The 14,166-nt window shown below is 40.3% G+C and overlaps 1 protein-coding gene across 2 annotated transcripts in view; it reads left to right on the top strand.

Annotated features, from left to right (window-relative positions):
• Positions 1-4,447: 4,447 nt before the first annotated feature.
• Positions 4,448-14,166, top strand: part of ubl3b (ubiquitin-like 3b) — a 28,690-nt gene continuing 18,971 nt past the window's right edge. The window contains exons 1-2 of one of the 2 annotated variants that reach the window (XM_028815735.2): positions 4,448-4,759; positions 4,886-5,148. In XM_028815735.2, coding sequence (XP_028671568.1) covers positions 5,122-5,148 — 27 coding nt within the window. In that variant the 5' untranslated portion in view covers positions 4,448-4,759; positions 4,886-5,121. The remainder of the gene's footprint in view (positions 4,760-4,885; positions 5,149-14,166) is intronic. The other variant, XM_028815737.2, reaches the window with a different exon arrangement.

Genomic DNA, 14,166 nt, shown 5'->3' with positions numbered 1-14,166 from the left:
TTAGGTAGCCCCCCTCATACCTTTCATATCTTCACATTTAATGGATGGCTGTGAAAAAAGGGCCTTGAAGACAGAAGGAGCAACTCCTCCAATTAACTTTTACTGCAACTGGGCATGCATCGTATTACACAGCAACAGTCTCTCTCCCAGCCTTGCTCTGTACTCTACTCCCATTACATTTGTTAGGCTTTTATCTTTTTTGTCTACTGAGATTACTTGGAAAATCTGGTTAAAGACTTACCAAAATGTTCAACTAACTAACCAGTAGGATAAACGATAATAATGCCTACATCAGTTGAGAAGTTCATACTAGTGTCAACAGCTATTCTGTTATCCTATTACAATTTTATTAACACCCTGTATTCTTGGATACATAAATAACTTACTTTAATGATGTAACAAAAAACTTAACATTCAGGATAAACAAAATGTAATCATTTACATATGTTGGACCTTTTCTTGCCTTCTATAAAACCTTCAACATGTAGATGATATACTGATAACAGAAATTACTTAAAAGCCAATAATCATCACATCCTTTATAACCACATACCAAAAACACCATTAAGTGAAAAGTTTAATGGACTTACTCCTGTAACGTGACAGAGTTAGCATAGACTCAAACTGAGTGACAAAAATATTTATAAAGTCACTGGTTCATCTTCAACCCTCACACAGTGCTCACTTTCTGGTGCTGCAAAGGCTTGCGTAAGAGACATTTGTACACATGGCCAAAGTGTTATGACATGCAGCAAAAAAACATATGAAATGTACAAGCTACACTAAACTAAAAGATTTCAACAACCATAATTCTTTGAGGATAAGATTGAATTGGATATTTAGAATAAATATTTGAGATGATTAATTGATAGATGGGTGGCATGGTGGCGCAGGTAGTGCTGTTGCCTCGCAGTAAGGAGACCTGGGTTTGCTTTCCAGGTCCTCCCTGTGTGGAGCAAGGTTATTATAGTTTTGCCTTTTTATATTAGTGTTTATTTCTATATTTTTTCTGACCTTACTTGGAAATTCAGTTTAGTTTTAGTTTTCCTACATCATGTATTTTTAGTTTTAGTTTAGTTTTTATTTATAGTTTAGTTTTTATTTCACAAAGACATTTCTATTTTATTTTTATATTTATTCGTTTCAGTTGTGAGAGATAGGGGGCGCTATCACTCCCTTGAACCCTCCGATCAAACGCCTGACACCAGGTAAAAGTCCAAATATTATATTTATTTAGACAATAACGTGCACAAAGCACCCTCCTCTCCACAATACTCATATAATACACAATAACTAATAATTAAACAATCCTCCACACTCCCAGACGCGTTGCCACCCTTCCACCCAGCTCAGCTCAATGCTCTGGTGTTTTTCCCAGTCTTTTATAGTCCCTAACCCGGAAGTCTTTCCCATCCTTCAGTCCATGTGACTCCTTATCACTTCCGGGTCAGAGAAAAAGTCCTCTTCTTCATCCCGGAAGCACGTCATTCCTCTTGTCCATGTGACTCTGACGTACTTCCGGGGCGTAGGGCAAATAGTTGCTGCTCCTCCCTGCAGCGCCTTCTAGCGGCCCCTGTGGTATCCAGCAGGGCTGTAAAGGAAAACTCCAATGTCCATAATTCCCTGCTGGCATTTGGGGCACCCCCATGCTGCAGGGAGGGCTCCACCTGGCGGCCTGGGGGTATTGGACGGGTTGAACGGCCGGCCATATATCACACAGTTTTAGTTTTAGTAATTATGGCATGGAGCTCCTACGGAGTTCAGTTTTGTGTCACAATCAGACAGAATTGTATACTTAATGGATTTGGATATAATAGGAGTTTAATGTTAGTAAACCAAGTAGTGTAGTAAGCTTCCACTATCTGGTTTTGTTTTTGTCTGATAAAAACAAGCATAATCAAAACCAGGTATGAAAAATTTCACACAATTCTGTAATTTTTTAAATATTTTCTATGTCATTTGTGCAGAACAAATCTGTGCTGACTATTGGCACTTTTTATCTTTTTCTTTTATTGCACAACATGGGCCAATTTGTAATGAAATTTAGGTGAATTTTAAGGTTTGAGGTTTTTTTTTTACTGTACTCTAAATGTCTACAGCACACAACATATCCTTCTCCGACAACAATGTGCTGGGCTTTGTTGTTTTCTACCAGCCATACTAATCTCTGATTCCATCTCAGACACATACAATTTATAGACAGAATTTTGCCACCTGCAGGCCTGAAAAGATATTAAAAATCAGAAAACAGAATCTACTGTGTTCTGACAGGTGTGATCATGAAAATCACGGGGGCTGAGGAAGAACAGGACTCTTAGACTTGAATCAGTGTGTAGACCCCACCTGGCTGTATTGAGGGAAACAAAGAAAAACAATCATGTAGTGTGAAGGTCAGGGGTGGTGAGACTTGAATAGCCCAACATAAGAACAGTAAACCCTTAATGAGCAGGAGCAAGAGCAGGTAATAAGAGTATGGACAGGCACTAAATGACAGCGCAGCAGTAGACATCCTTTTACCTTCCATTCAATGCTATAGCTGCAGAAAGAAAAAATAAAATGCTCTTAAGTGTAAGAGGAAGACTTGCATGGCATGCTGACTGCACCCATAAGGTGTGGCATACCCGAATCCTAAATGACAGTCTTCTCAAGGATCTCTTAGTAAATGAAACAGTAATAGAAGCGCAAAGCCTCAAAATGAGACGTTTTCTTGGAAAATCTGGTGATAATTCGTATTGTATTACTGTATCTACAACACCATATTGTTTTTTCTGTGGGTGCTGTCATCTTGAGTCCAAGTTGCTAGGCCTAGTCCCCAAAAGTCTTGCCATGTCACATTACATCACTAGAACAATGGTTTTTAAGCTGGTGTCACACAAGGTTTTGTGTCCAAAATACTTGATAATCCATAAAAAGCATTACATTTTTGCTGTTTTTACTTGTGGTTTTTACCGAGGATATATTAGGGGGGGCGGCACGGTGGCGCAGTGGGTAGCGCTGCTGCCTCGCAGTTGGGTGATCTGGGGACCTGGGTTCGCTTCCCGGGTCCTCCCTGCGTGGAGTTTGCATGTTCTCCCCGTGTCTGCGTGGGTTTCCTCCGGGCGCTCCGGTTTCCTCCCACAGTCCAAAGACATGCAGGTTAGGTGGATTGGCGATTCTAAATTGGCCCTAGTGTGTGCTTGGTGTGTGGGTGTGTTTGTGTGTGTCCTGCGGTGGGTTGGCACCCTGCCCAGGATTGTTTCCTGCCTTGTGCCCTGTGTTGGCTGGGATTGGCTCCGGCAGACCCCCGTGACCCTGTGTTCGGATTCAGCGGGTTGGAAAATGGATGGATGGATGGATATATTAGGGGATTAATCCAAGACCCCTGACCCCCCCCCCCCCCTTACCACTGAAAATGCCTTCCACATATACTGCCTTAACATATGTTTTAGATGGAAAAAGTGGTAGAGGTGGGATCTTGTGGAATTTTCGATGAGTACCCCTCCAGAATTTTCACAAAGATGATGAGCAATGGTTTCCACATGGAGTTTTCACTTAATCATTCATGCATGTCAGAATGCAATAAAGAAGGGCTGAAATCTCAGAGATCAGGGGCTAAAGCCACAGAAGCCCCCCACCTGCATCCCAAAAACACCATTAGTTTTTAAAATTTACTTTCCTGAACTTTAACTAGAGTTTAATTACAAACTGGACTTTGCTATTTTGGTATTACTAATATTTCATTATAGAACATGCTTGTTTATTAGTCCTCGACTTAACCTACAAAAGCATTGTTTCCTCAAATGGCACGTGAATTAAACATAGAAAATCTCCGTTTTTTTCCTATGATCAATGTGACAAAAAGCCAGGGCTGGGAAAAACAGAATTAAGGTTTGACACTACTGACTTAATCAAAACAGCACAAGGTCATTCAAAATGAAATTTAAAAGAACATTTGTAAAACTGTAGCACGGTGCATTAGTGGAATTTTTGGCATGAACATTCTGGGAGACACACAAAACTGGGAGAGAAACAATATAAAGGTGTCAGGGACTGTCAGCAGGGATTCTGAGAAGCCGGCTATTAAAGCCAATGCAGAGGGAGAGTGTGTGTGTGTGTGTGTGTGTGTATGAGTAAGTGAGAGAAAGAGAGATAATCAAACACTTAGAGTAGCACTGATGAGACAAATTGGAAAAAAATGTGATTATGACGTTTATGTAAAGTTTGCTTGTACATACTTCAACAATATTTTAAATTGTTGAGAGGAAGTTACTACTTACTTGCCATGAGTAACCTCTTGAAAATCGTTGCAGTGTAATCCTCCCGGTTACATCTAAACAAAGTTAAAACGGGCAAAACTTCGTTTCTGTTTGTTGTATTTGTCTGAATCTGACTGCACTTGGGAGGACAATAAGTCAGTCCTGTGGGTGGCAGCACGCAACTAATCCGACCATGCAGTTGAGTGGTGGAACAACAATTCCCAGAAGGCTGTGCGCACTTTCGGTTCCCGAGTGAGAAGGCCAGCTGATTTCCTGCGTCTTTAAAATGGTCTGCCATTAAATAGCTATTCTGTTTGTGTTTGTGTAGTTTAAGAGCGAAAAGAAAGCGAAACGATGTCGAATGTTTGGTCAGCAGTCTATCTGTGAGAACGTGGAAGTTGTAGGGCGCATTTTGCGCTGCCCTGGAACGATCATAAAGCACCGTACATTTTCCCTTTTCTCATTTGAGATACTTCCTTTTTAAAACGCCAGCACCCTGAATGCTGTTCGGAGCAGGATTACTGGTAAACAATTTACTGAGTAAACGATTTCCTACCATCTTTGTGCGGAACTGATGGTGTTACGTTAGTCGTAGTTTTGACAAGGAAGTTACCACCACGGTAGAAATAAAGGTATGTCTGTCTTTTCAGAAACTTCGTACGACTCGAATCCGAGTGTGTGATTTAAGCACAGCGTGGTCCTGTCCTATCTGATATCTTCACTAATCGGGGTGGTGGAGTGCCTGTCGATGGTGTGCCGCTGCCCCAGAGGTCCTGCTGCGCTAGCCGGGAGTACAGCTTTCTGGGCTTTAGGGAGAACCTGAGTGACTGACCATTTCATCTAGAGGCATCAGAAGTTGCGACAGTAATCTTCTCTGGGAAGCAGTATGACCTCGCAGCACGACTCGGATACGGTGAGTTGTAAATTGTCCGCCGGGCGTCCTTTGCCTTTTTCCCTTTCATTGGTTATACTGGTAATTTCTGGTTGGTGAGATTTGAGTGTTCAATCACATCCTTCCGCTCTGTTGTCCCCACTGTATTAGGTTTCCAGCAACATCCTAGGATGTACTAAATACCGAGGGTTGAACATTTCTTCTTAAGATGCAGCTGTTAACTGTTACCCATATTAGTTGTTGTCATTTTAAACCCAGTCAATCTTACGCATGATCAGTGTGTAGTCACTCATCCTGAACTATATGCTTTTAGAGAGAAACTAAAACAAATCATTAATTTGAGAACTTTGCTAAAAGAAATCAAAGAATTTTACATGTTCTGAGTGAAAACTGTGTGCTGTCCCTGTCAATTGTGCAGCATCTGTAACCGTTGCATTTCTTTGATAGAAATTGCAAATATTGTATTTGATTTCAAATTTTAATTTTTGCAGCAGTCCAGTTTATTGAAACTTAGTAATGTACTCAGTTGGTTATCATTTAGGTTTGCTAAGTGTACTGTAATAAACAAACAGCCTTCACATAGAAGAAGACAAAGCTAATATGCCTTACTAATATCATTTATACATTGTCAGTGTATTGCCTGATGATCAAAAATCAGCAAAACTAAAACATTCATTTACGTTTTTATGTACAAACATTTAGTAAAGCAAATTCCTTAAGGCCCCGGACACTCTGCTGCATTTTGCAATAAATAAGCCTGAAGGCCTTAACATTTTTTTTTTTTTTTTTTTTTATGGTAAAATATAGCAGACCTAATAAAAACAGAAGACTTAAGAAAATTACTTCTTTGGGTAGTCTAATCAAACGTACAGCATTGCAAGCTTGCTAATGTCCAAGACTATTTGTGACATCTCAATGATCTATGAACACTGATGGCACTTCTTGCATATATTGCAGTGTTTGCATCCAATACTGAGATAATTATATCCTTTCTCAAAGTTATGTAGCAAATTTGTTCCTAACTCTTGGTGCTTTTTATTTATTTTTGTTAATGTGTGGACACTGACATGTTTCTTAAGCTGTAAAGCATCAACATTTTACCAAAATTGTCTTTTATTAGTATAAAACATTTAAATTTTATTACAAAATTGTGAAAGAAATTGCTCAGATTTTGTAGCACCTTATACATATCAAATTGCTTTCTTTAACTATAAAAGTTGTTGATTACCAGTGGCTTGCATGTGCTTCATTCTTAAGATGCTTGTTTTTTTTTCTTATTCTTCTTCAGTGAATGGACCTTTTTGTAGGCAGTTCATCCACATCTTGACTAATTGACAGTTATTGAACTCTTTTTTTTTTTTTTTTTTTTTTGACTGGTTAAAAAAAAAAAAAAAAAAAAAAATGTATTTGCATGGAGTTTACACATTTTCTGAATTTCTTTGTGGCCTTTCTATTGCTATGTTTTCAAGTTCTAAAGATATGCATTCTAGGATAACTGATTTTTAACTGGTATACTGTAACTATTTAAATCAATTGGTAAGTTATTTTGAAATTTGTGTGTCATCTATCAGATTTGTCACAATGAAGTCATGTGTGGTTCAGGATTTCTTTATCTAAATTTCTTTTTATGGGTTTAAATGGAATAACCTTATTACAGCTAGAAAATAAATGTGAATATTTCCTGAAGTATATTTTGAAGATGTTGTGGTGGAAGATCCGTTTGTTAAGAAGCATCCTGGTGCTGTTATTTGGGCTCCTTTTACATTAGTCTTTCAGTCTAGGTTGTGTCACACCTGATTTGGGCGTGTGCTGATTGCATGAAAAGTGGCCTGGGGTTAGTTGATCCCATGTGAAAAATGGTGTGGGTATGTGCAGTTATCACATGATGCACAAATCTGTGAATGTTAACGACACTTTCATTTACAATTTATCTTATAGCTTTATATATAATTTTAAGAGGGACAATATACAAATGGAACAAAGACTTTGAAACAGGACAGGAATTCCATGAGGCTTTGTTTATATTAAAAAGAAAAAAAAGTGGTAGCAATCAGTTTTTCTAAAACTTGCACTTTATTTGTGTTGCTTCTGTAAGAGTGGCAGCTCACTTTTGTAAAATGTTATGTGAAATAGAAGGCCAGCCTGTTAGTAGCTTCCTGAATGCATCAGCTTCTTTCACACAGAATGCCCCTAGAAAATGTACAGATCTTCAGTTTTAATCTTTGTTCTTTTTATTATTGTTATGTAGAGAAAAGCCAAGCAAAATGACACCTTTTATTGGCTAACTAAAAAGATTACAATATGCAGGCTTTCGAGGCAACTCAGGCCCCTTCTTCAGGCAAGATGTAATACAGAAACTGAAGTTTCCTATGTTTATATACACACTCTAGGACAAGAAACAACATTGGTAAATATTTAAATGAGAAATTTTAAATGCAAAAAATTAATATTCATTCAGGTTAGGGTTAATTTAACGAGAGAAAAGAACAATGTATTGTCAAGATCTCTGGATAAGATAACTGTCCAACAAAGTCTTTTGAAGTTTGTAATGAGTTTTTTCAAAACAATGTGGGTCTGTAGACAGGTTGTCTGTCATTCTGAGAGATGTAAACAATCCTCATATCTGGCCATAAAACTCTTGTCTTTATTCAATCCATGTTGTAAAGTATTAAATTTTAGCATGAGTTTAACTTCCCATTCTTTTCTCTTGCTGTGTTTTGAAGTTGCCCATAAGCACTGTGACTTTAAAGTCCTTCTCACAGTGTCCATTGCTGTTGAAGTGGGCCGCCACAGGAACATCTGTGTTGCCATGTTTAATGTGGAACCTGTGTAAATTCATTCTCTGGCAGAGTGTTTGTCCAGTTTCTCCCACATAGAGTGCAGTGTCAGGACATTTCATGCAGAAAATTAGGTAGACTACATTAGATGATCTGCAGGAAAATGATCCCTTTATGTGATGTTCAAGTCGGCAGTGTGGTATAACTATACGGTCTGTATCATAGATGTGGGCACATGTTTTGCATCTTTTCTGTAGGCATGGAGATGTGCCATTTTCTGTTGGTTCATTTAGGGAGCCTCGGACAATTAATTGTTGAAGGTTTGGTGGTTGTCTGTATGCCAGGAGGGGAGGTTCAGGAAATACATTTTTCAGTGTTTGGTCATTGTTTAGTATTGGCTGAAGTTCTTTTATAATTTTTCGAAGTGTTTCAAGATGTGGGTTGTAGGTGACAACAAGGGGGAATGCGATCCTTGTTGTCTGTTTTTATATTCCAGAAGGTTGTCTCTGGGTATGGCAGTAGCTCTTCTTATTTGAGTGTCTGCTGTTTTGGGGGTGTAACCTTGTCTGATGAAATCTTGTCTGAGCTCCTGCAGTTGTTGATCCCGGTCTGTCGGGTCTGAGCAAATACGATTGTACCGTATTGCTTGGTTGAAAATAATGGAGCGCCTTATATGCTTAGGGTGGAAGCTATCACTTTTCAGGTAGGTCCGTCTGTCGGTTTGTGAAAAATAGAAGTTACAAGGGTGTTGTCTTTCAGTTGAACGGTGGTGTCAAGGAAGCTGACTTCTGTTTTTGAGTAATTCAGCTTCAGCTTTATGTTGGGGTGAAAACAATTATATTCATTATGAAAATGGAGGAGTTCCTTTTCACTGGCAGTCCAGATTATGAAGATGTCATCTATGTAACGGAGATACAACATTGGTTTTACGATGCACATTGACATGAAATCTTCCTCCAATTTTGCCATAAAAAGATTTGCATAGTGAGGTGCAAACCGACATCCCATTGTAGTCCCCATTTGTTGCAAGTAGCAATCCTGTCCAAAAGAGAATAGATTATGTGTCAGAGTGAATTTTATCATTTCTATTACTGACTTTGTGGGTAAATCATGTTGTTTGAGGTACATTTCACATGCCAATATGCCATCATCATGGGGGATGTTAGTGTAAAGTGCCTCAACATCCATTGTGGCCAGTAAGGTTCCCTCAGGTAAGGGGCCTAAAGCAGACAGTTTTTTTTTAAGAAGTCAGTGGTGTCCTGGATGTAGCTGGTTGTATTATGAGTGAGGGGTTTAAGGATGTGCTCCACCCAACCTGAAACATTTTCAGTAAGGGAGCCAATTCCTGAGATTATAGGCCTTCCTGGGTTCCCTTCTTTGTGGATTTTAGAGAAAAGCCAAGCAAAATGACACCTTTTATTGGATTTTAGGAAGCATGTAGAAGTAACCCATTTTGGGGTTCTCAGAAATTAAACTGTTTACATGATCCCTGATGTCAAGAGGAAAGCTACTTACTATTTTTTTTAGTTCCTTTTTGTAGAGATCTGTTGGGTCTTCTTGCAGTTTGTAATAATGCATAGTATTGGACAATTATCTTTGTGCCTTCTGTATGTAATCTGATGTGTTCATGATGACTAAAGCGCACCCCCTTTGTCTGCTGGTTTGATAATGATTTCTGTATTTTCCCTTAGTGAATGTATGGCTCTCCGCTCATCCCTAGTAATGTTTTCTATCTGATTTTGTTACCTGTTTAAGATTCCTGTTTTCACTCTCTGTCGGAAGCAGTCTATATAATTATCCAGGGTAGAGTTTCTGCCAGCTTCTGGTGTCCATGTGGATTTATTGGTGGGGTTGTTGTAACTGCTTGTTGTTGGTTCCTGTGTGTTATTGTTTTCTTTCTTGTGGAAAAATTCTTTTAGTCTGAGTTTTCTGAAGAATTCTTCCATATCACTGCTTATGCAAATTCACAAAGAGAACACAGTCTCCCACCCAACCCCCAGCCAACCCCCGGAAGTCAAGAGCATTGTGCCTGGGACCAAGGGCGGAAGCCTTTCAGAGTTTTAAAAAGCTTGTGGAACGTGAACAGATGTTTGTTGGTGCTGATTTGGCTTTCATGTACAGACGGGCATGTTCAGGGTTAAAGTCGACTTTTTTTTTTTTTTTTTTGCAACAACTTGACTTCATTTTACTAATTCAGGATTCTCTGATTGTTTGTACAAGTTTTGCCACTGCTGGTAAGTCAGATAGTAATTGAACAAGAATGTCACTGCAGTGAACTAATATACACGGCCTACCAGCAAAGGCCTGTCTTCTTTTCTTCTTCTTTCGGCTGCTCTTGTTAGGGGTCGCCACAGCGGATCATGTTCTTCCATACCTTTCTGTCCTCTGCATCTTGTTCTGTTACACCCATCACCTGCATGTCCTCTCTCACCACATCCATAAACCTTCACTTAGGCCTTCCTCTTTTTCTCTTGCCTGGCAGCTCCATCCTTAGCATCCTTCTCCCAATATACTCATCATCTCTCCTCTGCACGTGTCCAAACCAATGCAATCTCGCCTCTCTGACTTTGTCTCCCAACCATCCAACTTGAGCTGACCCTCTAATGTACTCATTTCTAATCCTATCCATCCTTGTCACACCCAATGCAAATCTTAGCATCTTTAACTCTGCTACCTCCATCTGTCTCCTGCTTTCTGGTCAGTGCCACCGTCTCCAACCCATATAACATAGCTGGTCTCACTACCGTCCTGTAGACCTTCCCTTTCACTCTTGCTGATATCCATCTGTCACAAATCACTCCTGACACTCCACCAATTCCACTCTGCCTGCACTCTTTTTTTAACCTCTCTTCCACAATCCCCATTACTCTGTACTGTTGATCCTAAGTATTTAAACTTTTAAACTCGTCCAACTTCGCCAACTCTACTCCCTGCATCCTCACCATTCCTCTGACCTCCCTCTCATTTACACACATGTATTCTGTCTTGTTCCTACTGACCTTCATTCCTCTTCTCTCTAGAGCATATCTCCACCTCTCCAGGGTCTCTTCAACCTGCTCCCTTCTCTCGCCACTGATCACAATGTCATCAGCAAATATCATAGTCCACTGGGATTCCTGTCTAATCTCGTCTGTCAACCTGTCCATCACCATTGCAAATAAGAGAGGGCTGAGAGCCGATCCCTGATGTAATTCCGCCTCCACCTTGAATGCATCTGTCACTTCTACTGCAGACAGCACCACTGTCACACTTCCCTCGTACATATCCTGTACAACTCTTACATACTTCTCTGCCCTTCCCCTACTTCCTCATACAATACCACAACTCCTCTCGAGGCACCCTGTCATATGCTTTCTCCAGGTCCACAAAGATGCAATGCAGCTCCTTCTGGCTTTCTCTATACTTCTCCATCAACACCCTCAGAGCAAACATCACATCTGTGGTGCTCTTTCTTGGCATGAAACCATACTGCTGCTCAGTAATCCTCACCTCACTTCTTAACCTAGCTTCCAGTACTCTTTCCCATAACTTCATGCTGTGGCTCATCAATTTTATTCCCCTGTAGTTACTACAGTCCTGCACATCCCCATTTATTTTTAAATATTGGTACCAGTACACTCCTTCTCTACTCCTCAGGACTCCTTCTCTACTCCCCAGGCATTCTCTCACTTTCCAAGATTCCATTAAACAATCTGGTTAAAAACTTCACTGCCATCTCTCCTAAACACCTCCATTCTTCCACAGGTATGTCATCTGGACCAACGGCCTTTCCATTTTTCATCCTCTTCATAGCTGTCCTTTACTTTCTCCTTGCTAATCGGTTGCACTTCCTGATTCACTATCTCCACATCATCCAACCTCTTCTCTCTCTCGTTCTCTTCATTCATCAGCCTCTCAAAGTACTCTTTCCATCTGCTCAACACACTCTCCTCACTTGTGAGTACGTTTCCATCTTTATCCTTTATTACCCTAACCTGCTGCACATCTTTTCCAGCTCGGTCCCTCAGTAAAAGTGTTGTCACGCTGGATTTTTTCTTTTCTTTTTTTTTTTTTTTTTAATATAATGCTTCACAATGGATTTCATTGGTATCAAATTGCTGAGGAATTTTTCCTTGTTTGTTTCTATAAGTAATCAAATTAACAAAGACTACTTTGGAATTTGCCTAGTGCTCAATTATTTTTGCAATATTTAACCTTGGACAAGTATTATCTTAAAAAAGACTTTTTTCCGAAAGCTTTTCCAGTAGTAACAGAGCTGTACATGTCATGTTTGCTCACTAAATTTAACATTACTGCAATATAAGTTTGTTGTAGGGCATGTCTGTTCTAGGAAATGTACTGGCTCTTGATCTAGACAATTGCCTGGTCACATTTTCTAGGATATCCTTAATCCTAGAGCAAACAGTACACCCGTAAGTTGTTGGGTTAGTGTAAGGAACAATACATCTTTCCAGAAGAAGGGGCCTGTGGTGCCCGGCGGCCATCCATGCCCTGCCGGGACGCCCAGGAGGAGTGGAGGAGGGCTTGTGCCTCGTCCAGGACACGAGGGGGCGTCCTCCCTGTTGGCTTTGGGGACCAGGGGGCGCCTCAATGCCTTGGGAGTGTTCACCGTCAGTACTTCCGCCACACCAGGAAGTACTGGGGGGGAAGAGACTTAAGGACACCCGGATGGGCTCCAGGTGCATCCTCGGGGTCTCCGTAGCCACACCCCTGTGTGGCGGAAGCTCCCATGGTGAAGCCGGAAGTCCACCGGGTGTCCTTAAGTCTCTTCCCCCCAGTACTTCCCGGTGTGGCGGAAGTACTGAGGGCCAACACTCCCAAGGCACTGGGGCGCCCCCTGGCGGTGACCACGGGCCCCTACAGGGTTGAGCTTCCAAGCTCCGTACCTGTGGTCCCCAAAGCCACCAGGGAGGACGCCCCCTCGTGTCCTGGAGGAGGCACAAGCCCTCCTCCACTACTCCTGGGCGTCCCGGCACGGCATGGATGCCTGCCGGGCACCACAGGCCTGAGTTGCCTTGAAAGCTTGCATATTGTAATGTTTTTAGTTAGCCAATAAAAGGTGTCATTTTGCTTGACTTCTCACTACATTCATAATGGCTAACACGGTACAACACCCTAGTACTGTAAGGAACAATATAAGGTTGGTATTAACGTAAAATATTACTTTGATTTAATGGCTTAGGTGCTTGAGCACTGCTGGGTTTATTTGGTTTCAGAAATGAGTTAAGCCTAGGTCAACAGCTTAGGAAAAGTTATGTTACTGGTTTCTGTGTACAAGTACAGTGTAACTGTATGGTGAGCTTTACCTGGCAACTGCTTTATTTACACACAATGAGTTGGGCTTTACAAGTGTAGGTGATAACACCTCAGGTCAAGTTAAGGACAGTGATAACTGATAACACTTTAATGCCTTAAAGATGGCATTTCAATAAAGTAGCAATTGTTACTTTTGGGGTGATTTGTTGTGCATATAATGTTATAGTTTTGCAAACCGCAGACATTGCTGTTTTTTCTTTAAACTCTTTCAGAAGCCCCACTGTATTTTCCTGTTATCTGGGCATCGGTGAAATTAACCCTAACCCTTCAAGCATTATGTTAGCCCTCTTAAAAACTTAAAATTGAGCTCTTTAAACTTTACTGTACTTTAAACATCTTAAGAGAGGGCATTCCAGTGAGGATCCCCATAGATAGCCACTGCTGCTTTCTTTTTTTTGCCAAGTCCTCTTTGGTTTGCTTTTTTAGTAGCAGCGACAGATTTTATACTGGTGAAAATGTTGTTTTGCTTATATTGGATGTATGGGGAGGGTTTATCTTTCCTACATTCCATCTGTAGTGCTAGGGTGTTGTACCATTTTAGCCATTATAGATGCAATGAGAAGTCAAGCAAAATGACACATTTTATTGGCTACCTGAACAGATTACAATATGCAAGCTTTAAAGGCAGCTCAGGCCCCTTCTATAGGTAGGTTGTAATAAATTCCATTTGTATTCCAGAGGGTAAATATACTTTTTATTTAACTGTGAGCTAACAGGAGAGAAGTGGTGAGTATACAGGAATGTAAATGTTTTGAAGCAGCCTGAAAATAGGTCAACACTTCTTGCCTTTTATAAAGCTATTTCCATTTTTGTAATCTAAAACCACTCAATGTTACAAAATAGTCTTTTATAAATGATACAGAGCAAACAGTGTTTGATTACTTTGTATATCATTCTCAATTGTTTGTTCAAGTTTATTGAATATATTATATGTATTAAGTACATG

The sequence above is a fragment of the Erpetoichthys calabaricus genome, chromosome 12, assembly GCF_900747795.2.
Source record: "Erpetoichthys calabaricus chromosome 12, fErpCal1.3, whole genome shotgun sequence".
NCBI classification, from domain to species: Eukaryota; Metazoa; Chordata; class Cladistia; order Polypteriformes; family Polypteridae; genus Erpetoichthys; species Erpetoichthys calabaricus.
The sequence above is the reverse complement of the archived record's forward strand: the minus strand, read 5'-3'. Positions and strand labels throughout refer to the sequence as shown.